The 24,126-nt window shown below is 41.5% G+C and overlaps 1 protein-coding gene and 1 long non-coding RNA gene across 3 annotated transcripts; one reads left to right on the top strand and one right to left on the bottom strand.

Moving 5' to 3' along the window:
• Positions 1–3,382: 3,382 nt before the first annotated feature.
• LOC309435589 lies at positions 3,383–11,289 on the bottom strand. Of its 2 annotated transcripts, XR_014183189.1 has the most exons (4): positions 11,194–11,289; positions 6,649–6,708; positions 5,715–5,821; positions 3,383–4,645 (listed from the first exon to the last, which is right to left on the bottom strand). It is a non-coding gene; the product is annotated as an uncharacterized lncRNA (long non-coding RNA). The 2 variants fall into 2 exon arrangements; XR_014183188.1 differs by having other exon boundaries at positions 3,383–5,821.
• GTPBP4 (GTP binding protein 4) lies at positions 10,685–23,729 on the top strand. The gene is made up of 17 exons (XM_082044006.1): positions 10,685–10,777; positions 13,407–13,577; positions 14,787–14,890; positions 14,968–15,104; positions 15,701–15,801; positions 16,164–16,256; positions 16,752–16,943; positions 17,028–17,093; positions 17,809–17,898; positions 18,338–18,448; positions 18,720–18,797; positions 18,906–18,957; positions 19,529–19,629; positions 20,600–20,797; positions 21,681–21,746; positions 22,893–23,027; positions 23,529–23,729. Exons 1-17 carry the CDS (start codon positions 10,730–10,732, stop codon positions 23,679–23,681), a joined length of 1,896 nt encoding a protein of 631 aa, XP_081900132.1. The 5' UTR covers positions 10,685–10,729; the 3' UTR covers positions 23,682–23,729.
• The last annotated feature ends 397 nt before the right edge of the window (positions 23,730–24,126 follow it).

The following is a 24,126-nucleotide window of genomic DNA, read 5'->3' as shown; positions in this document are numbered from 1 at the left end:
CTGAGTTTCCCTGGCCAGGAGGCAGCTTATTTCTCTTCAGAGTAAGATTGGATGTGAACGAGGATATGTGCAGTTTAGACTGCAACCATCTGCTCTCATGTCCTGTGTAGTGCCGACCAGACAGTTTCATCAAGTACGTACTTCCTCAGGTTTGTGGCTTCTTCCAGAAATAAACTACATTTCATGATAAGTTACTCATTACTCATTACATTGGGAGAGAATTCCACAACTAGAAATCTCTAATTACATATCCTTGACGAGCTCAACTTTCAGTCTGAATTTGAACCTTTCAGCTTTTAGCCTTTTCCCTATTAGCTTAGAGCTTTCTACTGCCAGGTGTCTCTTTGTACAGGTATTTATAGGATTTTCTCTCCACTGAGATTGAGTTCCTTTCATTTCTCATTGGAAGAAATTATCCAGATCTCAAATAATTATTATAGACTTTTTCAGAACCCTTTTACACTTGCCAACATTCTTTTAAGAAATGGAAATGTGAAGTGAGGAGCCAATATTCCAATCAGTACTTTTGCTTTCAGTGGAAATGACATTGTTTATACCTGACATTTTGCTTTTTGGCTGCTGCAACACTCTGCGAGCTCATGTGCTCTTAGTGACTCATCGGGCCCTCACAATTATTTTCTAAACCATTCTTTTCCAAGTACCAATATATAACCATGACCTAGATTTTTGTTTCATACATACGTGACCTTGCCTTCAAATTCCTTACAGCACTTTCTGTTCAGACGAGCCTTAGTTTCCATGATCACCACATCACTCATGGGAGCTGACCTTATTAATTATGACCCCACTACCTTTTGTGTCACCTGCAAACTTATGGTTAATGGAGACATCAACTGACTGTTGTCTGGCACATCTTGTTGCTCACACTAGAGCTTAATTTACATCGTTACAGCCCAGCTGACTCTTTGAAAGCTCTGAAAAAGCACCGTGCTTTGGAGGAGCACCCCACACCTGGACTTTCTGGGGAGGAATGTGCTGCACCCTGCTCTGTGTCCTTCCCTTTGAGGTTACGTCTTTCTGTTTGCCTTTCTGCACACCCCAAAGCACACCTTTTACCTTCTGTGTACCGGTCTGGTTTTGCCCCAGTTGTAGCCCTGGTTCCTGGGAGTACATGGAGTGGATGATCAGGGAACAAGGGCTGCATACGAGGGCTTGAGACTGCTCTCAAACTACAGTGTAGATGAGTCCCCAAGTTGCTTCTTGTCACCTTGAGTGTCTGAGGATGCTGTAACTCTTGTTGTAATGCTATCTATCTGCTGCACCTTCCCTGGTGTGGTGGGTGATATCTGGCTTGAGCATGCAATGTTAGCAGACAGGAGAACAAAGTGAATGCTGAGGCAGAGAGAGGCAGTGAAGTTGAATCCCTAAAAAACACTTTTTAGCCTTGTTTAATAAAAATAGTAGGTCTTTGCTACCATACTGCTTCCTGTCTGTCTCTCCCACACCCTCCAATGAATGAGATCTGTTAATGAGCTTAAAGTGAATTTGCCAGAGCTCCCTGCTCCTATGGAAGCTAATTTTCTACAAGCAACAGAAGGCAGTGGGTGAACAGAGGAGGGAGACTCTGCAAAGGCAGTGTGAGTTCAGCACCTGCCCGTTGAGCCTGGCCTGCCAGTGGGCTGCTCAGCACCAGCGTCCTGTGGAGCTCAGGGGAAGCCACAGCATCTTCTGCCCCTTACACAGCCGAGGCTGGGAGGTGAGAGGGAAAGAAGTACCACGTGCCTGGGGTGTACAGGGCAACGCACATAGAATACCACTGGAAATAGTGTGGGGAGTGAGAGCTGAGAGCAAAAGGGAAACCAGGCTTTGTAACCTTGCTCGCAGAGGTCTGGGATCAGTGGTGCAGCATCCACCTACAGACTGTGTGGAAGAGTGAGAATCACAGAATCCTTTTGGTTGGAAAAGACCTTTAAGGTCATTGAGTCCAACCATTAACCTAACACTGCCAAGTCCACCACTAAACCACGTCCCTAAGAACCTCATCTACGCATCTTTTAAACACCTCCAGGGATGGTGACCCTACCACTTCCCTGGGCAGCCTGTTCCAGTGCTTCACAACCTTTTCAGTGAATAAATTTTTCCTAATATCCAATCTAAACCTCCCCTGGTGGAACCTGAGGCCATCTGCTCTTGTCCTATCATTTGTCACTTGGGAGAAGAGATCAACCCCCTCCATGCTACAACCTCCTTTCAGGTAGTTGCAGACAGTGATAAAGTCTCCCCTCAGCCTCCTTTTCTCCAGGCTGAACAGCCCCAGGTCCCTCAGCTGCTCCTCATCACACTTGTGCTCCAGACCCCTCACCAGCTCCGTTCCCTTCTCTGAACTCTCTCCAGCAACTCAAGGTGTTTCTTGTAGCGAGGGCCCCAAAACTGAACACAGGATTAGAGGTGGGGCCCCACAGGTTCTTCTGTGTCAGTAACTTGCACATCAGTTGTTTAATTTCCATCCAAATGCCAGAGTCTGAATGTTTCAGGATCATTTCTCCGTGTCACATGCACAAGGTAGAAGTACTTCCAAATCAGTAGTGTTACTACATCCAAAACAGGAATAACTGAACACCAATTACCCTTCTGTTTGCACTTAGTAGTTTAGGGGAGCACATACTCACCTAGGCGTTCCTGCTCCAGCGGGGGGATTGGACTAGGTGATCTTTTGAGGTCCCTTCCAATCCCAAACATACTGTGATATCGTGATACTGTGATACTCTGGGTCAGACCACAGGCAGGCAGCAGCACTGCTGTGCAACCAGCGCAGCTTCATCTAACATGACCTTGTCTCTGGAGCCCTCTGTTGTATCTCCTTTTGGGCTGTTTGGAAATGTGCTAAATAAAGTATTATTTGAGAATGGAATTTTCTATGCAGGCAAGCTGCAAAAAAATTTAATTAGTTTTTTTTTTTTAATGTCACAAAAATGAAAAGCGCTATATAAGTGTTCCTAAGTATTAAGTATTAGAGAGCAATGGTTCACAACCGTGGTTTGTTTTTCTGATATTTCTTTGCATCTTTAACTTCCTAACCTGTAGCACACGAATTTCAATTGACAATAATAGTTCAGTATACCATGTGTCAAAGGATTCCCCCCCAATACATGAAGTAAATTCTAAACACAATGACTGTTTTTCCATTAGATAAGTATCTATAAAATGTATAATACATACTATATAATATATAATATATAATATATAATATATAATATATAATATATAATATATAATATATATTATATAATATATAATATATAATATATAATATATAATATATAATATATAATATATAATATATAATATATAATATATATTTACGAGAGTGTGTATACATACATATATACCCATAAATATATATATATATAAACAGGTATGCATGCATGTATCTATATATTCTTAGGTATGTCTTGGGAAAATATGATGAAGAGAAGTTTTAGTAATTCTTCACAGATGATACTATGTGATAATACTTTCCCCCAGGAACAATATGCAGGTCCTTTCAGGTCCACAACTCCTATATTTCTGACTACTACCTTAGTCACAATGATTCATAGCAAATAGGAGATTATATAGCAAATCATAGGCATTAAATCAGTCACCATCACGGTTTGCTACCAAAGGCCCTCCTGGATTTCACCTACTATTATTTAAAGAAACTGTGAAGACATTCAGGTGCTTCTGAAAGGCTCTTTAACAGCTTGGTGACAAGGTGACCTTATACAAATCCAGGCAGAAACTGATGAGGAAGGTTTTCTTCTTTCCTCCATCCCACTGTGATACAAATACCATCTTTTCACAGCACAGTTTTTGTGTGCCATATGCAAATACAGGGAAAGTGACAGCAAAGGAAAGCCTGAAATGCTGAGTAACAATTCATATTTATGTCTCAGGGAGTTTTCTTGATTTAATGGCTGAAAGAAATACAGCAAGGACTTTCACATTGATCAATGAAAGGTTAAAAAATAACTGAAAAATAACTTAATTCTTAAAACAAGGAGTGATTCCACAGCCACATAATTATGGGTATTTTTAGTTTTTCTTCAGAAAGAATTCCGGTCAGCATGTATGTGATTGACAAGGACAATGTTGGTATGAATGATATATGGATCTGTACAGCCAGGAATGGAAAACGTGGAAAGAAAGGCTTTGTGATGAGTGGGGAGACTGGCAGCTGAAGGGCTGTGGGAGAGGGAGATCAGTGAGCATAAAGTAAAGAAAACAGAAAATGTGAATTGTGGAGTGTAGACTCCTTTGGTGGCCTTGTGTTCAGAGGGCAGGATGCGCCCATCACCCGAGGAAGTCTCTGTTTTTTCTCAGGAGAAATGTTCTGTCTTTTCTCTTGCCTCTGTGGCTGCAAGAATAGGGAACTGCAGAAATATTGCTGGTTAGCTTAAACCAGACTGCAACCAGCCTTTCTGTGTTCTTGATTACGGCAGCTAAGCTTGGTCTTCAGACCACTGATGGCCTGGCATGGTAGAGTGACTTGCAAGGCCAAAATCCAGTGGTGCTGGCAGATACTCGGATGATCCTTCGGTGGGATCCACACCAGGAAACACAACTCACTCTTCCAGTACTTGGATAACCAGCAATTGCTACCCAGACATCCAGAGGTTACAAGCACATGAGATCCTGGGGTCACCTACAGAAGTTAGGTCCATGCAGAGCTAGTGGTTAAGGCAAACTCTAAGAATATTAATGGCTCAAAATACAGTACTTGGCAAAAATATTACTACTGTGCCTTACACTACAACCAAAACGTCCTGCAGAATGACATAAATCTTCTTTAAAACTAGAAGAACTGCATTGTGTTGCTTTTGGCAGGGTGACCATGCCGTGACGCAAAAGCACCACCTGCTGACTCCTCACACAGGAGCAGAGCTTTCCCAGCTGCCACCTTCATCAAATATTGTTTTATCTACTTGCAGCTACTTGGCTGTTTCAATGGCTTTAGCAATATCTGGACTGTATTTTTTAAATGTTGTTGCTCATACCTTTTAACCGTATGCTGACAAGGATTAAGTGTTATTATAAAACCTGAAACCTACTGTCTTCAGCCTAGCAATGTGAGGATGAAGACACTACTTTTGGAAAGGACATCAACTTAATTTCCAATTTTATGTCAAGAATACATCTGTAGATAGAGTTTATGTCATAGCTGATTGCAGGGGCATTTAGATGTCAAACTGCTCACTCTCCAGACAAAACAAAATAGGCATCTAAGTGCAATAAAATGTGTCTGCAATTATATGTGCCAGCAAAAATTACACCTGCAGATGTTCTCAAGTGCAAAAATCTGAGAACACTTGAAATAATTCCTAAGCATGTGAAGTCTGAAAAAAGTGAAACATGAATATCTATTGTGAGTACAAAAGTGCATCCTACTTTTGCAGTTTAAGGGATATCCACTCAGTAATCTTGAATCTTTCTGATAGTTACCCTTCTGGATCTTAAAGGCTTTTAAGTCTTAACCAAGGACAAATCAAATCATGATTAAATAAAATCTTAATATGGCCCTCCTCTCTGTTACTTCCCAATGCTGCAATTATTGTTTGTCATTTTTTTATTCCCTGTCCTTTTCCTCTCTCTCTCTCTCCCACATGGAAACTTTTATAAAGCTGATTCCTTCTGTCACCATTCAGGGAAGGCTTGCAGAAGTGATTAGCCTTTTGTGAGTGCAGTTTAATAATTAGTACAAATGAATTCCACACCTCAGGCCTCTTCGTCCAGAGCCTCTGGTCGCAAGCAGTCTCAGTGCAGTCTTAGCCAACACTCCATTTTCCATGGAGCTACAGTCAGTCACGGCCAGGTCAGCAACCTAGGATGTAAAGTAATTTAAAATTAGGGTGATAATTCCATATTAGAAAGTGAGCTAGTGGATCATAAATAACCTGTTTGGGACCTAAAGGACAGGCAATAGCTTACCGTGCCCTGCAGGTGTCCAGGAGAGCTGCCTGGGGCACACAGCATGGTGCTGTGCGTAGTGAGCATCTCCTTCCAGCCAAGGCAGGATGGGTGCGAGTCCTCCTGAAAATGTGACCCCCCAATGCCACACTGTCCAGACGAGGGCGTTGATGGGCCTGACAGGAGGCACCATTTTTGCAGAGGAATGACCTCCTCCTTAAAGCATGATGAAGCTCTGCCAGCCCTAAGACTGAGAGTCCATATCCAGAAAGATCAGCAAAGCAACTCTTTCCTGACCATAATAATCACCAGACTGCAAGTGGGTCCTGAGGAAATTTTTTTTAATATCAGGAATATATGGTGCAGCAGGTGCCAGTAAGTGATCTGCGGAGGCTCACTGCTCTTTCAGTTTGGCTGTTGACTCCTTGGGGAAGGTGGGTGAGATGTTTCAGAAGTTCCTCCTGGTGCTCTTTAAAGCTTTTAGAGGATTCTCACAGCTGGTGTTCTTGGTTGAACGCCTGCAGAGGACGGGCACAGGAGAAGGCAGCTCTTCATGAGCCCTTCCCTGCCCGTGTGCTGCTGACCTGACCCAGCACATATGTGTCCCTGCTCATCCTGATGCTGAGGGGCTCTCCCTATCAGGCCCTCCCTCAACTGCAGCAGGGGCAGAGCAATTCCTCCACTTGCCACCACTGTTCTCCATAACGCTACAACTGCAAATCACAGAACAAAAAGACATACTCCACCATCTCCATGTTGGTTGAGGTGTCTCTGTCCTCAGGCAACCGTGAAGAGGAGCAGCTGGGAAAGACACAATACAGTATGTCTTGGTTATACTTCCCTTAACAACTTTAAAGTCTCCCAGGATTACACGGCAACTACAACTATTAACAAGCATATATTGCATTCCTGAGAGTGTTCCTAAGTGTGTCTCATCCATGTTACCAGGGCAGATGTGTTCCTAAGTGTGTCTCATCCATGTTACCAGGAGAGATTAGAAGGCATTACTCAGCTGTAGCAGCATTGTTGCTCTCCAACGCTCTTTGATAGATCACCATGCATGCCCTCTGTAAGGATAATTTAGTAACAGAGACTGATACTTAATAATTCAATTTTGGAACTTCACCTTATCTGCCTTTTGTGTGCTGATATGAAATGGTACTGTTTCAAAACAAAATCATACTCTTGATATTTCAGATAGTGCAGATATGTGTAAGCACTGTGTTGTGTTCATAGCTTTATTTTCTCTAATGAATTAATGCAACGCTACTGGGTTGGCAGTTCAGAGAATGATGTTCTCTGATGAAGTCTAAAGGATTTGCTAGAGAAGAAGCAGCTGTTTCTGTAACTGCCATCTGCCAGTGTCCCTTGGCCCTGACTTTTGCATCCGACCTACAGAGACAGAGGTTAAGGAAGCTGCCAGGTCTGTTCAGGCCCGTGTCTCTTCATTGTGATGGCCAGAATGGGATTGTTTTTCTGCAACCTGGCTACTGACATGGAACAGCTTTTTAAACCCAAGAAACCAGACTGAAGCAAAATTGCCTGCAGAATTAATATTTGCTGACCAGCCTTTCAGCTGGACTCATGCTGCCAAAATCAAAAGATGAAAGGGACCATATATTGCTGCAAGACCAACAGGTTACCAAATAAACCTCGCTCATAAGTGTTTTCTGACAAGGAAACAGGAGGCTGGGCTTTTCACTTGGGCAAGGTTCATTCTGTGCAGTGTTTGCACGATAAATTAGCTTTAAAATTTTAGCACATATATACATAAGGACTGATAGTGAAAACAGCTTTACAATAGCAGATTGCTGAAATGGCAGACAATCTTGATTTAGACTTCAGCTGAATTTGGATTAAATTCTACAGAATTAATGTACTTACAGACAGAAGAATCCTACATGAACAGGTCTTTTCATTTGGTGGAATTAGGCAGAAATGATCTTGTCTAATTGAAATACACCAATTCTATCAACTCTTGTGTAAATCAGATTCAGACTGGATACCCCAAATCTGAGGCTACTTTTGGAATTTTAAGCTCATGCTTTAGAGAAACTATGGATATTAAGCCAATGCCCTGTCTAGGCATGATGAAAAAGCCACATGTATCCTGCAGAAGCATTTGTTACACAGGAATGCCTGGGTGGCTCCTGGGCAATGTCCATTCTTGTGCCCGTATTCCCAGTGCCTGTCAGCACAGCACATGGTCTGAGTCTTCCTGGGTGTCACTAGTTGTGCTTCAACAAGGCACAAGAATAATTTTGTGCTGATTTCATTTCAAAGTGATAAGAGTTAAAATCTACCGAAATGGTGTTTTTAAAACATGAAATGGAGAATAAGAGTCCTATGCCTGGAGTCTGTGATTCTCCCCCTCTACTCCGCTCTGGTGAGACCCACCTGGAGTTCTGCGTCCAGCTCTGGAGCCCTCAGCACAGGACAGACATGGACCTGTTGGAGAGGGGCCAGAACTGCAACCAAGATCATCAGAGGGCTGGCTGCTCTGCTGTGAGGACAGGCTGAGAGAGTTGGGGTTGTTCAGCCTGGAGAAGAGAAGCTCCAGGGAGACCTCATCATGGCCTTTCAGTACTTACAAGGAGCCTGTAAGAAGGATGGGGATGGACTTTTTATCAGGGCCTGTTATGACAGGACAAGGGGTGATGGTTTTAAACTAGAAGATGGGAGATTCAGGTTAGACATGAGGAAGAAATTGCCAAGAGAGGTGGTGGATGCCCCATCCCTGGAGACATCCCAGGCCAGGTTGGACAGGGCTCTGAGCAACCTGATCTGGTTGAAGATGACCCTGCTCATTGCAGGGGGGTTAGAATGGATGAGCTTTGGAGGTCCTTTCCAACCCAAACTATTCTATGATAAACATGAACAAGGATGTCTGAGTGCAGAAAACCAGCTGGGATAGGGAACTGTATGGACCAAAAGAAAGACAACTTGACATGGTCTCACCTCTCTTGGCTCCTGGAAGAAGTCTCCAGAGGACACAATCACATTTTGTCTTGGAAGGAACTAGTTCTCTTGAAAACTGCTGAAGAAAGTAGGAATGTACATGCAGTGTGAGACCAGGGGCTTCGGGAACCAGGTACTGGGTGACCTGGGTGCCAAGAGTCATACCTGAAAGCACCAGAAACTGGCAGGACTGGGGAGGCTGAGCCAGTTGCCAGGGGTCTGAGTGTCCCAGACCAGCTACTGGAGGGACCTTTCCAGAAACTGGGGAGGTGTGGGTATATGCTTACAGAAAAACTCCTTCTGCTCTATAAAACAATGTTTTTGCAGGTAAAACACAATATAAATGAAGCGTGAAGTCAAATCTCGCAATGCAAGAACATGTCAAGAAAGCAGACTGAAGTGGTCGCATTGAAATGTTTACGAAGCAGCACGCTCCTTCTTAACAGGGCAGCTGCAGCACCATCGAGAGACTATAGAAACAGGGAAGGCTCTAACAGCATGTTTATGATTGAATAGTGCTCATATAGTCATTACTAAAATTAATTTCTGGAAAGGATTAGCTACTGGCTTGCTGATTAGAGAAATTCTTACTTTTCAAATACCTCACAAACTTCCAGTGCCTTGGACAGCTGGAGCATTTCAGCAAAACTGAGAGTGCAATGAAACAAGGAAATGTGGAAGGAGTTATGCATTTAAATTTCTAGTACTGTAGAAAAATGTGCAATGTCAGAGTAACACATGACTAAATTCTCTCAAGTGGAAAAAGCCATGTTTTGTGTGGATAGAGAAAAAAAGTGTGGAAACCAAGGGAATACTTAATTTTTGATCTAACTTGCCTTCTAAAGTGCATCAAGTAACTTGTAATTTATTTAAACCTGATGTATTTCAGTGCATGCCCAGTTACTATTAGTGTCAAGCGGAAAACAGGGGCAGACATGCAGACTGCTGTACATGCCTGCACTCAGGTACCTTTCAAGTTTATGTCTTAGGTCTCTGTTTGGATCTCATTTTTGCTGGAGATACGCAAAAAAGAACAGAGCACAGGCTACAGTCAACATCATGAATTGCTCCAGAATTCACTCAGCCTTTACCTGAAAGGACTTACAATTTATTATGAGACAAGTCACTGAAAGCTGCTATTAAAAAAGAAACTGGGGGAAAAATAGAAAAAAAGAGAAGCAAAAGTGTGTGTTTGGGGTTAGAAATCCAGTACCCTGACAGAGGGGAGGCTGCTGTGGCTCCACAGCCCCAGTGCAGCTGGAAGGACAACTGAGCGCGCATCCCCAGTGGGAATGCAGACAGTACAGGTACAGGTACAGGTCAGTACAGGTACAGGTACAGGTGTGCTTGTGCGCCTGGCCAGCCACACAGACCCTCGGCACTCAGGTTATCCAGCAGCTGGGCCCTGGTCTCCCAGCTGCATACATACACACACACATATGGGTGTGTATATACGTGCACTGTCATACAGTGTTGCAGGAGCTCTAGAAGGTCCCAGGTCCCTTTTCCCTACGCTGCTCTCTAACAGGTCGTCCCCCAACTTACACTGGAACATGGGGTTGTTCCTGCCCAGATGCAAGACTCTACACTTGCCCTTGTTATATTTCATTGAATTTTTCCCCGCCCAACTCTCCAGCCTGCCCAGGTCTCTGGATGGCAGCACATCTGTTCCCTCATCCAAGTCGTTGATGAATATATTGAACAGTACTGGTCTGCCGGCGCTGGGGCCCGCACAGGGACTGATGGAGGCCACACGACCCGGGCCCAGCCCGGCCCTGCCTCCCCGGACGGAAGCGCGGGGCTCTCGCGAGAAGAACGAGCTGCTCCCTCTTCCGGCAGCGTGCGGCTCGGTCGGGCGGCTGCCATGGCGCTCTACAACTTCAAGAAGATCACGGTGGTGCCGTCCGCCAAGGTACGCGCGTCCTTCCCTCGGCTCCGGCTCTGTCCCTCAGCGGGTGCGAGCCCCACCCGCCCGGCGGCGGCTCCTGCCGCGCCCGTGCCACGCGTGAGGAGACCGCTGCTCTCCCCCACACCGCACCGCACTGCACTGCCGGCGTGGCCTCGGCCTTTGCCTCCTCCCCCTCCGGCGGGACCCGTGGACTCGCCCTGGGCTAGTGCTCCTGGGCCTGGCGGCCTGTACCATGTACAGTGAGGGGGAGGGAGGGGGCGAGAAACGGGAGGTCCTGTCAGGGCCTCTGCGGCTTGAGGAGGGATCTTGGGGCTGCGCTTCTCTTCAGCCCCTAGTATGTCGTAGTGGCCCCCACAAAAACCCCTCCTGTTTTCCAAACCCGCATCGTACTCAGCCTCATTCAGAATAAGGTTCTTTACGAATTCAACGAAGGATCTTTAGTTCACAGTGTGGTGCAGGGAGCTGCAGAGCGGGGCGGGCGGTGGGGCCGGGCCTGCCCCCCCCGGGCCTTGGCGGGGCCGGGGCGCTGCCCGAGCCGCTGCTGGGCGGGGGCGGACGGGAGGCCGGGCCTCGGGGAACCGAAATGAAAACCGGCGAGGGGACCTGCAAACTGTTTCTCCAGAGATGAGAGCCTGTCGTTTGGGTGTTGATCGTAACATGTACATTGCAAACGGTGAATGGTGGTGTCCCGTCCCACCGGCTGGGGTTAGGAATGAGTTACCAGTACTCTGCAATGTATTCATCAACGACTTGGATGAGGGAACAGAGTGCACTGTCAGCAAGTTTGCTGATGACACCAGGCTGGGAGGAGTAGCTGACACGCCAGAAGGCTGTGCTGCCATCCAGAGACCTGGACAGGCTGGAGAGTTGGGCGGGGAAAAATTTAATGAAATAGAACAAGGGCAAGTGTAGAGTCTTGTATCTGGGCAGGAACAACCCCAGGTTCCAGTATAAGTGGGAGAATGACCTGTTAGAGAGCAGTGTAGGGGAAAGGGACCTGGGGGTCCTGGTGGACAACAGGATGCTGGCGAGAGCCAGCACTGTGCCCTTGTGGCCAGGAAGGCCAATGGTACCTGGGGTGTATTAGAAGGGGGTGGTCAGTAGGTCAGAGAGGTTCTCCTTCCCCTCTACTGTGCCCTGGTGAGACCACATCTGGAATATTGTGTCCAGTTCTGGGCCACTCAGTTCAGGAAGGACAGGGAACTGCTGGAGAGAGTCCAGCGCAGGGCAACAAAGATGCTGAAGGGAGTGGAGCATCTCCCGTGTGAGGAAAGGCTGAGGGAGCTGGGGCTCTTTAGCTTGGAGGAGACTGAGGGGTGACCTCGTTAATGTTTATAAATATGCAATGGGCGAGTGTCAGGAGGTTGTAGCCAGGCTCTTCTCGGTGACAACCAATGATAAGACAAGGGCCAGTGGGTATAAACTGGAACACAGGAGGTTCCATTTAAATTTGAGAAGAAACTTCTTCACAGTGAGGGTGACAGAGCCTGGAACAGGCTGCCCAGGGAGGTTGTGGAGTCTTCTTCTCTGGAGACATTCAAACCCACCTGGATGCCTTCCTGTGTAACCTTATCTAGGTGTTCCTGCTCTGGCCGGGGCATTGGACTAGACGATCTTTTGAGGTCCCTTCCAATCCCTAACATTCTGTGATTTTGTGTGATTTGGTAACGCTGAACGCGACGCCCTGTCTCACTAGGTGAGATCAGGTGTGAGTTAACTCTGGGTATTTCTGTATGGTAATGTGAAGTGAATGACAGACAGTCACTCCAGAGGTCCAATTCAGTTATGAATTTACTAAAAGCACTTGGTGGAATACAATTTACAGCGATTGGTGACTTGGCTAAAGTATGTTATTATATTACAAAGCTTTTCAAGGCTTTAGCAGCAGAACTTACAATGATATTGCCTTTATATGTTCAAGAAGAAGAAAGAGAGAGAGAAGGAAAACTAAGATATCAGAGAGACTAAGATATCACGGCTTCACAGGTCGATCGGTCCTGGGATGTCCTCTGGAGGGGCGTGGGCGTATTGAAGATTTTGGTACGCACAACCGCCTCATGTCACATGTGAGGTCATTTTATAACCCAGTTCATTTACATGCAAGATAGGAGAGGGCGGTTTGTCTCTTCCCTCTCTTAGCTCCTCATGCTAGTTAGTAAGAGGAAATGGGTCTGGGGTGTTCAAACTAGGGGAAGGTTCACAGTACTGACCAGAAGTGAGTTGTTTGCCTGTCAGGGTTAGCTGTTGATTTGTGGTTTCTTCTGGTAATTGGTTGCCCAACAGATGGTTTGTCTTTGTCATGCCAATTAGGCCATGAGGCCTTCACAGCAACACTGTTAATTGCCTCTGTCTTAAAAATCTATGTTTCATTTCACAAAACTTTGGTAAAGAAAAGACAGGGTTTCTGCTTCCACAGCCATTTATCTTTTCTCCCCAATGTATCAAAAACTAGATGTTTAAGATATAACTTCATGCTTTGTTTTAATTGGGATGGGGGGAGTGCTTCAAAGTTGTCACGGGTGTGGATGTGCTTAACTGGTCTGCATGCTCCTCCACCAAGATGAAATTAATACCTTGCATCCTTATTAGAACTTCACAGTTTGTGTAACTAATAATGTTTCTTTGATTGCAGGACTTCATAGATTTGACATTGTCAAAGACTCAACGGAAGACTCCAACTGTCATTCATAAACATTATCAAATCCATCGGATTCGACATTTTTACATGCGAAAAGTCAAATATACTCAACAGAATTACCATGATAGACTCACTCAGATCTTAACAGATTTCCCCAAGTTAGATGTAAGTATTTTATCATTTCATCATAAAGGAGCTTTGCTTTCCTGACATCAGGAATGCTTCTTCAAGAGCTTAGTCCTTTTACTTGAATTTATTTTGGCCTGAGCAACATCTTGCAGTTTCACTGTGTAGATAATTTTGACTGATTCCCCCTAGATTTTTCTGGGAGTAATTTTTTGCAAACTTGTTCTGCAAAAATAGTATGTTCCTACTCAGAAAGGAAATCTAAACTGTGCCCGTGGGTGGCCATTGGAGGCTGGGTTTTACAAGGTTTTAGCTGATCAGATATGTTTATCAGAAGTTGCTGTTGAAGGAAGAGAAGAATGCTTATTTCTTCTTTGTGTATGCATATGTAAATTGTGCTTATAGTTAGTTTTTCCTAGGAAATATTTGCGGGAAGTAAGATATGTCAAAACATCTCACATTGCCTCCCATCTTCAGTTCTTCAGAAGTTACTTTGACAACATCAACATTGTTCTTGACCTCATAAGGGAAAGTGTCAGAAACACACTGATGAGATACAGTCTTAACATCCCACCAACTGCAACTGGTTCTGTGTGTCCAGTGGGACTTTTTTTATAGGCAGTGTTCTGCTCATGCTTAAATTGTTGACCTGCAACCATATTTTTTCCTGATGTTTTCACATCCATTGAGTATTAGTGCAGAATTCCGACAAATATCTTCTGTGTTTTGTGTAACATCACATGATGAATTTTCTGCAAATGAATACATAAATAGCTGAAATATTTTGTTTTATTTGGGCATTAAAGAAATCCTTCATGTCTAGTCTTTCACAGAATTTAATGTAGCACTCAGAAGAACGGAAGAATTAATATTGTTGCTGTGTTTCTGGTATAGTATGAATTTGGTTTTAGAAACTACTCTTGCAGGCTTCTTGCAGTTTCTAATAATTTAAAAAAAACTTTTGAAGTTGTAATACAAAGCATTTTGCAAAGAAAAATGATGAAATGGAAACTCCATGTGAATAAATCCAAGATGTGTTTGCAGAAGAAAGCCGAAGTGAATAAGATTTATGCATTCAATTCCCAAGCAGGTTATTTTTGTTACATAAGATAGTAATGAAGACAATTAGGCTTGTATTGTTATTTGTGCTGCTGTACTGGAGAAAAAAAAATGAACTTACATAGTTGCCAAGATACAGACATCTTAAAGCAAGAAAATATTAATCTAAATGTTATGCTTTTGTTTTAGGATATTCATCCTTTTTATGCGGATTTGATGAATGTTCTCTATGACAAAGATCACTACAAGCTGGCTTTGGGCCAGATTAATATTGCCAAGAATCTGATTGACAAGTAAGGGACATCAGTTTCTTTGATTTAGTACCTGCCTGGTTGATTGGTGGTTAAATTCTTCTTTCTTGTGTCTGCAGTGTTGCTAAAGACTATGTGCGGCTGATGAAATACGGTGATTCCCTTTACCGCTGCAAGCAGCTGAAGCGTGCTGCTCTGGGACGAATGTGCACCATTATCAAAAGACAGAAGCAAAGCTTGGAATATTTGGAGCAAGGTTTGTGTTACAAGTAGGCTAAAATAAGGCCTGTGAATTGGGTGTAAAATTTCTTATGCTTAATAACAGTTAGAAGAATGTGTTTAATACAGAGTGTAGACACAGGAAACACAGAAATAGTTTCAAAACCCCCAAATACTTAGAGTTTATTTTTTAACTGAATAACTTTCTCTTTGAAAAATCTTTAAATTTTATGGTAATACTAACAGTTATAAAATGTTTGCTTAAAAGTCACAGCCATGCTTTTATATATCATTGTTTTCACTTACAAATATTTGAAAAATAGTGCTAAATGTTTTCCAAGCATTGCTCCTTACTTCAGGCTCTTTCCTTCAGGTTGTGTTGCCTGATTTGATGGGTTCATTCTAGCTAAAAGACAGTGGTCTTAATTTTTTAAATATTTAGTAAGTTTCTTCTTTGTATGTAGATACTTGTGGAGTTTGCAAACTATGATACATTTTCATAAGCAATCAATCAATTTATAAAGTCAGAAAAGTTATTAATTTGTATATAAACAATTCAGCATATGAATTTTCATTCAATTTCAGTAAAACTTAAATTATTGCAAATATTTAGTAATCTTTTTAACATTTCAGTGCGACAACATTTGTCTCGTTTGCCAACCATTGATCCCAATACACGAACTCTTCTGTTGTGTGGCTACCCAAATGTTGGAAAATCCAGCTTTATAAATAAGGTATGTCAATGTTTTTTTCAAATATAAGACTGATATACTGTTTAATTTAAACAAGGTAAGGTATAAACAATTTGATATAATTATTGCACTGCCTGATGTGAGCAGCAGCAAATTCAATTGTGTGAGTAGAGACTGACTCAAATTCCTGGAAGGTTAAATGGAAAATTACGATAGCTATCACTATCTTTTCCAAGATAGCTTGTATCCTATTAACATCTTTTCTGATAGCTAAATTCTTGCAGAGAAGCCTGAATACCATTTTTTAGGGTTTTTTGTAGCCAATGAAGTGTGTTATAATTAGGATCTACTGCTTGCAACTTCAGGAAGTTCTCAGTAAATGTGTGAATAACTCTTGTTTTAAGGTTACAAGAGCAGATGTAGAAGTGCAGCCTTATGCCTTTACCACAAAATCTCTCTTTGTGGGACATATGGATTATAAGTATCTGCGTTGGCAGGTAAGAACTGTATTATTTTTATTTTCTTTAAAGAATTACCTGGTTATAATCCGATTTGCAATTTTGCAATGTGAGTTGCCTTTTTGTGTCTTGAGGAGACAGGCTGTGTCTGAGAGCTGCTCTGTGAAGTACAGTGTGCCAAACAAGGGCAGTAGTATTCTAAAAATGTACATATATGGGTGCGTTTTCAGTGTGAGGAAGGCTAGAAATGGAATTACTGATTAAAGGCAGTTCAGTTTTTATCACTGTCACATCCTGGGCCAGGTTGGGGCAGGGATTTCCCTATTTGTTCAAGGCTCATTATTCTGAAACCTCGTTCTTCTCCCATTACTCCATTTTCTCATTCTCAATTTGGCTGAGTTTATAGTCTTATTTATGACTGAAAGAATATTGCTGCCTTTAAAAAGACAATATTGACCAGAAATCAAGCACATGTTCTAAAATAGTGTCTCAATTATCCTACAATAAGGCCTGACTTAATGATGTTAATTATAGGTAGTAGATACTCCTGGTATTTTGGATCATCCCTTGGAGGACAGGAACACCATCGAGATGCAGGCTATCACTGCACTGGCACATCTTCGTGCTGCTGTGCTTTACGTGATGGATGTGTCTGAGCAGTGTGGCCATAGCCTGGAGGAGCAAGTAGAGCTCTTCAGAAATATTAAACCACTGTTTGCTAATAAGGTAGGTTTGGTTTACGTTATTAATAAACCTCGGGTTTTTATAATATTGTAGCTTGAATTATTATTCTTTTTTTCTTCTTATTAGCCACTTATAATTGTTGCAAACAAATGTGATGTGAAGAGGATTGCAGAGCTTCCTGAAGAGAGTCAGGTTAGACTATTTCCCTCACCTCTCTCTGTCTTCTGGCATTTACAAAAACATTATGTGCAGGTGTCGTGGATGGATGTAATTTGTATTGGGCAAAAACTTTTACATGATCACTTCTTTGTTTAGTGTAATGGAAAGTAGCTTTCCAGGTCCTCACCTCTGTCTTTCTCAAGTACTGTCTAATGGATATTCTGGCCTGAATATTGTAAATGCCAAACAGAATGCAAGTCCCTAGTCATTTCGGAATCTCTGATGCTGTGAGAACTTGCAGATATTAGTGTAGCTGGGAGTAAGACTGAACAGACCTGTTAAATAATCGTTTCTGTAAGAATTAGAGCACTAGACTGAGAGGTGTTGCTGAACAGTTGCAGTAAAAGGTCCCTCTGGGCAACACGTTGGGTATGTGCAGAGCTAGTTCTTTTTTATCTACAAGTTCAAGGACGTAAGAATTTGTGTTTCTCTCTCCCTCTTTTTTTTTTACTTTTATTTATGGGTGATTTATAGGTGCCTTTTAGAAAGTAGTTCTTTGCTTATAAAAGAAGCAGCAGACTAAATAGAACTGTAGTTGAAAGTTTCTGTCATCTTTTTAGAAACACATTCTAATAAAATAGTAACCAGTTGCATCTATTGATTCTAGATTAAAATTTCTGTTCTTAATGTATTGGCATGTTAAGAAATGTGCAGAATGTCATTCTTTGGCATAATGTTTCTATTTTAGAAAATATTTGAAAATTTTGAAGCAGAAGGATTTTCTGTAATAGAGACAAGTACCCTAACAGAAGAAGGTGTAATCCAGGTTAAAACAGAGGTAGGTCACTTTCCTCTCAATTCCAAATGAACAGCTAGCATTTTGCCTCATTTGTATGAATTCAATCTCAGTTAAACTGTGGTAAATTTTAAGCCTGTTATCCTTCTAGCTTGTTGAGCCTCAGTGGACTTAGGTGCAAATGGAAAATTATGTCTAATAAAAAGAATATTTTTTTTAAATTGGTGCTTTTTTTCTGAGTCCTGTTGCTTTCTCTTACTGTCAGCTAATTAAAAAAAAAATCAAAAAGGATCCTATGCATCTTCCCATGATACTTCTATATATATAAAATATTCCAGTGCTTTTGTGAAAGAGAGAGAGAGAAGACATTAGAAAGGAGGTGAGATGTGAAGTTAGGTATCTGGGATTGAGATGTTACTGTGACATTTGTTGTATCAAGAAAGCTTCGTTCCTTACTTCATGTTGCCATGTGCATTTTCAGGCCTGTGACAGACTGTTGGCCCATCGTGTTGATACTAAAATGAAAGGAAATAAAGTGAATGAGGTATTGAATAGATTACACTTGGCCATGCCAACTAAGAGAGATAACAAGGTAGGCTACATGTTTACAATTCTAGTGTATTTCTCAGTACTTTTTAAGTAGGACAAGAATTCTTTCTTGTCATAACATATGAACAGATTAATATAGTGAAATTTGCTTGGTTTTTATCTATAACGGCCTTTGCTGTTGGGAGAGGCAGTTTGGGATTTTGTGTTCTTTAGAAATAAATTACTCTGCAGTGGTGATTTATAGCATTATTAAATAATGGATTCAACCTTTTTTCCCCTTTGTTTATTGGGGTGGATTGTTGCATTAATTTCAGGAGCGGTTGCCTTTTATACCTGAGGGAGTCGTAGCACGGAAGAAGCGCATGGAAGTAGACACACCCAAGAGGAAGCTGGTAAGAGCCATCTCTTACTTAGGAAAGCAGCAGATGGATTTTAAATTTGCTATGTTAGCCCACAGATTTTAAAGTGGATGGTATATTAAGCCGTGTATTTCTTTGCAGGAGAGAGATATTGAGCTTGAAATGGGGGATGATTATGTTTTGGATCTTCAGAGTAAGTATTATATAAGGGTCAGTATTATTATTAAGCAGTAAAATTTGGCTATTTCAGTTCATGGGAGAATACCTAAACCTGGCTCCTTTCAGCTAGGTGCCAGTGTCACCATTTGATGTCATACTGTCCTTCACTGCTGTCTCAGACCTGTTGATCTTCGGTGCCTGTTCTTGTTTCATGATGTCACTCGGTTGTTTCCCATTTTAGAATCACAGACATATAACGACTGGTCTGATGATTTGGGTGTTTTTCCCCTTCCATTTTATACTGTGCTGTCTCATCGATTCTTGATGCTGTCTTTATTAAGAAAGCATCAATATGAGAGAGATTGCATATATTCTGTGTCAGCTGGATATCTGTTGCTTATTATGGCTTGACACTGGATCTTGAACAATATTTGGTGGTATGAAGGGGATCCAGAAGTATTTGTAAATATGGCAGAGATGCTACCAAATTCGGACCATGTAGGGAGATGACTTTTTTTTTTCATTTGCGATATGAGTGTTGTTTTCTGTCACTGAACATCTTTGACGTTATTTTTTTCTCTATTAACTTTTGTTATATTTTTAAGAATACTGGGACTTAATGAATTCATCTGAAAAATATGATAAGATACCAGAGATATGGGAAGGTCATAATATACTCGACTACATTGATCCAGATATAATGAGAGTGAGTTTTCCGTTATTGTTTTTACACTTTTCTTGCCTCTTTATTTCTTTACTTGTTTAGTCTAAATTACCATATTTGTAGATTAAAAACAAAATGTCATGAGAACGTGTTCTTTTACATTTTACATTTATGAATGCCATGGGAAAAGATATTATTTTCTGAAGGATCAAGGACTGAATTTTAAACGAATGGAAAATTGCTTTGCCTTGTCAGTGAGGGTGATCTTGTCTTTTCCATCCTAAAATACGAGGTTTACAGGAGAAGTTATATTTCTTCATTCTTTCACTACAGCCAGAAGAAATGTAGCTATCAAACTTTATGTATTAATAATATGAAATCACCCATAAAATTTATGTCTGCTGGGGTATGATGTTGAAGTGGATGGAGTTCTCAATTTATAATATTTTTATTTAGTAACAAGCACTGTTCTTATTTCTTGCTGGTTGTTAAGGAGCAGTAGTGAGTCCAGACTATGGAGCCTGTTGGTTATGTGCTTGGGTTCATCTGAATTGCAGAGGGTTGGACCAGGTGACCTTTAAAAGTCCCTTCCAACCCAGACTATTCTATGATTCTCTGAGTTGCTGGTGTTCCAGACTCATGCTACATGTAGAAAAAGCAAGTTTTTTTGGAGTGTGTTTCCAGAACCAGCACAGCCAGCACATTTCAGAGGATAGTACATCTGCATTCATGCAGTGGGTAGCTTTGGGGCAGTCTCACAAATACAGCCAAACTAAAGTGTGATGTGATCATGTAAGTCTGCGCAATACCCTGCCCCATAGGTTCACAGTAACCTGTATCACCAGCTGCATTAAGCGTGGCTGGAGGGGTCATTCTCAAGGAGCGTAGTTCCTTCATTGAAGGGTCTGTTCACTGTCATGGCCCTGGGCTCTGCAAGAATGTAATGCTGAGGATGGTAAGTCAAGGATGTGATGAGCATCTTGATTTTCTTTTCACCTTTTCAAAATGTAAGAAACTGGAAGAATTAGAGAAAGAGGAAGAACTGAGAGAAGCTGCTGGAGAATATGACAGTGAACCAGAAAGTGAGGATGAAGAAATGATGGAAATCCGGCAGTTGGCAAAACAGATCCGAGAAAAGAAGAAACTGAAAATCCTGCAGTCAAAGGAAAAAGATACTCGAGGTCCAAGGATGCCCAGAACAGCTAAAAAGGCAAGTTCAGAGTATATTCTGTAGTAAAATCTTGCTGACGTTTAATAACTTAATGAAAACGTGTAACAGTGTTGGGCAGTGGAACTGATCACTTTTCTTCATGTTTGGCTCTCTCCCTGGCTTCCTTCTGTGCTCCTCGGAGTTCTGCTCACCGTGTAGTTGTGGAGGCCAAACAAATGAGTGACAGTAGCCCTTTTTGCCTTGTGTCACACAACTGATTCTCTTGTAAAATTCCATATATATTACAGAAAAGGTTTTGAAGAATGCAATTCAGCTCATTTAATTGGATTGCTGCATTTTTAAATTATTATTATTTTAAATGGAAATAATCAGGAGAATTATATACTCAAAATCAAAATTATGTAAAATTTGCTATGGAGCCCTATACTGGAAAAGATTATATATATATTTCTTTTTGGAAGCTAGGTGTCACACTTCAGAACGTCAGAATCTCTTGTGACCAGTCCAAGACTGATTGCAGGATAACAAACTGATAAACAGACTTTGGGAAGAAATGAATCTTGCTGATTTTTGCACGCAATATTTCTCACCCTCCTCAAAGTGTGTGCCTTTTGGGGGAGAAGGACACATTTCTGACTGAAATACCTCTCTTTGCCACCTTCCCCCCAAAAAAGCAAACTATTTGACAGATCTTTAGGGAACGCTGCGACCTCTCAGTCCTGTGAAGAAGCGTTTATGAGTGAAGAGAATTAAGTTGGAGTAGAAGAAATTTGAAGTTATGACTTACATGATCTGCTTGTGGGACGTGCCAAAGGAACAAATATACAGTGAATATAATGAGCTTATGGTGGCATATTAAGACAAAAAGTAAGATAGACCATACTTCTTTGAAAGAAACATGTTTTCTTAATTGTCTTTACAGGTCCAGCGGAAGGTGCTAGAGAAAGAAATGACAGATCTTGGACTTGACATGACTAATAAAGATGATGTGAGTTTTTGCAACACAATGTTTAGCTATGAGAGATCAGTTTCATTACATGCTAGATTTCTTTGAGTATATTTGAAATGTGTATTCCAGTTGGCACAAGAGAGAGGTGGGATCTATTAAGGAGAAAACAGGAAATTCAGATGAGGCAGTTGAAACTGGAATTTTTGAGTGATGTGATCTAATCATGTTGGGTAGGCTGAAAAAATAAACATCTCTAAAGATCACATATATATATATGTATATGCACAGCTTTTTATTAGAACTCTTTTGGAATTTGTATAGGATTCAAGAATGGTGTTTGGCTAAACATACTCGTTAATTTGCAAGCCTGCTTTGTTGGGTGAGACACAGCTGTGTCAGAAATAGTAATAATGACATATCAGGCTTATCTTTTTGCAGGTCATTAGTTCTGTGAGTTCTAATTAAGGCTTTTGAGGTCGGCTGGCATCTTTAGATGTAAGGCAGCTACAGTATTTCAAACATAGATTTGCCTTTGGGAGACATTTCATTTTATTAGAAATTTTTTAAAAAGTCATTTTTGTACAGCAAACCCAGCAGTAGTATGGCTGTCTAAATCTCGAGACCTCAAATTCTTTAACTAAACAAGGAGTTAGGAACCAAGGAATGTCAGTGCTACACATCTGAAGCAAGCATTTGTGCTTCTCAGAGCTGACGGGCCATGTTGATTTAGGAGCGATCTCAGTGAGGAGGAATTTAATCCTTATGCTGTAGGATGGTGAGTCGTCACATCTGAAACTGTTCAAGGCTTATGTCCTGTGAACAGGACACTAAGCAGGGCAGGTTTCTGCATTGCTTTTTTGCCATTGCAAAAATTGCTTCAGTATTCCTGTCCATCAATTTGTCTGCGTCTTCTTATATGTTACTTATGATTCTACTCAGAAAAAAGTAATAAAATTGGAGTTCATAATTGTGAAAAGAATATGCTAATATTCACTGAAATTTGCATATTGCTGTAGGACAGAAAGGCAGCAACCAACAGTTGGCAAGGTCTTCGTCACGATGGAATAACCAAAATAATGTATCGCAGCAGTCCGCTTCCTGTTTTTTCGTATTAGCCTAATTAGAAATGGAGCATGTCTGAGCTGATTGTTTCTGGTTTTAATAAGGTGCTGTTTTAAATTTCAGGCACATTATGTGAGAAGGTCCCGTAGTGCTACGAGGAAACGTAAACGTGATGAGTCTGAAACCCCTACATCTGTGGCACGCAGTCGCAGCTGCTCTCGCACACCACGGGATGTTTCTGGCCTTCGTGATGAAAAGGTTTGTTGAAGTTATTTACCTTTATAGAAATTAAACCAGCATGATTGTACTCAAACCAGCTTCTGGGAAGGTGTGCTAGGCAGGTTATGTTTGTCCAGGGTTCCTTTCTGTTCTCTTTGCAGCTTCATCTTCTGTTCGTATGCGCTCTATACTTCAAAAATGCCTAGTTCATTCTTACAAATAAATTATAATACAGACTAAGAAAGTACATTTTAAATGTTTGTCTCTAAATACAACTATGAAGGAAGAGTTGTACAAACTGCAGAGCTCCACCTTTAGTGAGTTAGGAATTCCAGGCTCAGCACAATCGCATTGTTAGTGTATTGGAAAAAAAGAGTTTTTCTAAGGAAGGTTAGTGCCACTTGCAGTGATCCTGTTCTAGAGTTGCAGAAGGCAGCCTGTGATGGGTGTTAATGTCCTCGTTAAAATCATCTAGCTGGTAAAGCTAGTTATCTGAGTTACTGAGGAAGTTACTCTGCATGTTTGTTTGTTTTGAAATAGATGGTGAAGAAGGTCAAGACTATGGCAAAGAAAGCTCAGAAGAAAATGAATCGCCTGGGCAGGAAGGGAGAATCGGACAGACACATATTTGACTTGAAGCCAAAACACCTGCTGGCTGGAAAGAGAAAATCTGGTAAAACACAGAGAAGATAAGGAGTCTTCTGAATTAAAACTAATTAAAACAAAGTTTATTAAAACTGATTTCTAGTCCTGTGTTTCTTCTTAGTAATATAGTGTTTAAAAATACGTGGTTTGTGTTAGTGGTTAAGATACTCGAAGCTCCGAGAGGGAAAGTTCTGCTACCTTGATCCTGTGGTTCTAAGTAATACTATGAGGAGTTTGTCCATACCAGTGGCAGACATAGAAATAGTAGACATAAAAAATACCACTTGGTTCCTTTTTCTTACTAGTGACTTTCGTGTAGCAGTAAAACACTTAAAGTTCTATATAAAATGAAATTTAAAATTAGGTTAAATCTAGAAAAGTGAAGTATTTGGTAATGAAGCTACCATCAGAATTAAAAAAGCACAGCTGTGTAAGGTGCTGCATCAGGGAGGTCTGTTTTTCTGTCCACAAGTTAATTTTTTAATGCATAGTA

Source organism: Streptopelia decaocto (genome assembly GCF_964273445.1).
Source record: "Streptopelia decaocto genome assembly, chromosome: 2".
Lineage (NCBI taxonomy): Eukaryota > Metazoa > Chordata > Aves > Columbiformes > Columbidae > Streptopelia > Streptopelia decaocto.
This window is presented reverse-complemented; position numbering and strand designations above follow the sequence as displayed.

Bases quoted from the DNA above. Each gene is read 5' to 3' on its own strand.
- GTPBP4 (XM_082044006.1), top strand. From the start codon at position 10,730: ATGGCGCTCTACAACTTCAAGAAGATCACGGTGGTGCCGTCCGCCAAG. The intron at 13,578-14,786 runs GTAAGTATTTTA...CTTTTGTTTTAG, and splicing joins CAGATTTCCCCAAGTTAGAT to GATATTCATCCTTTTTATGC. The intron at 17,094-17,808 runs GTTAGACTATTT...TTTCTATTTTAG, and splicing joins AGCTTCCTGAAGAGAGTCAG to AAAATATTTGAAAATTTTGA.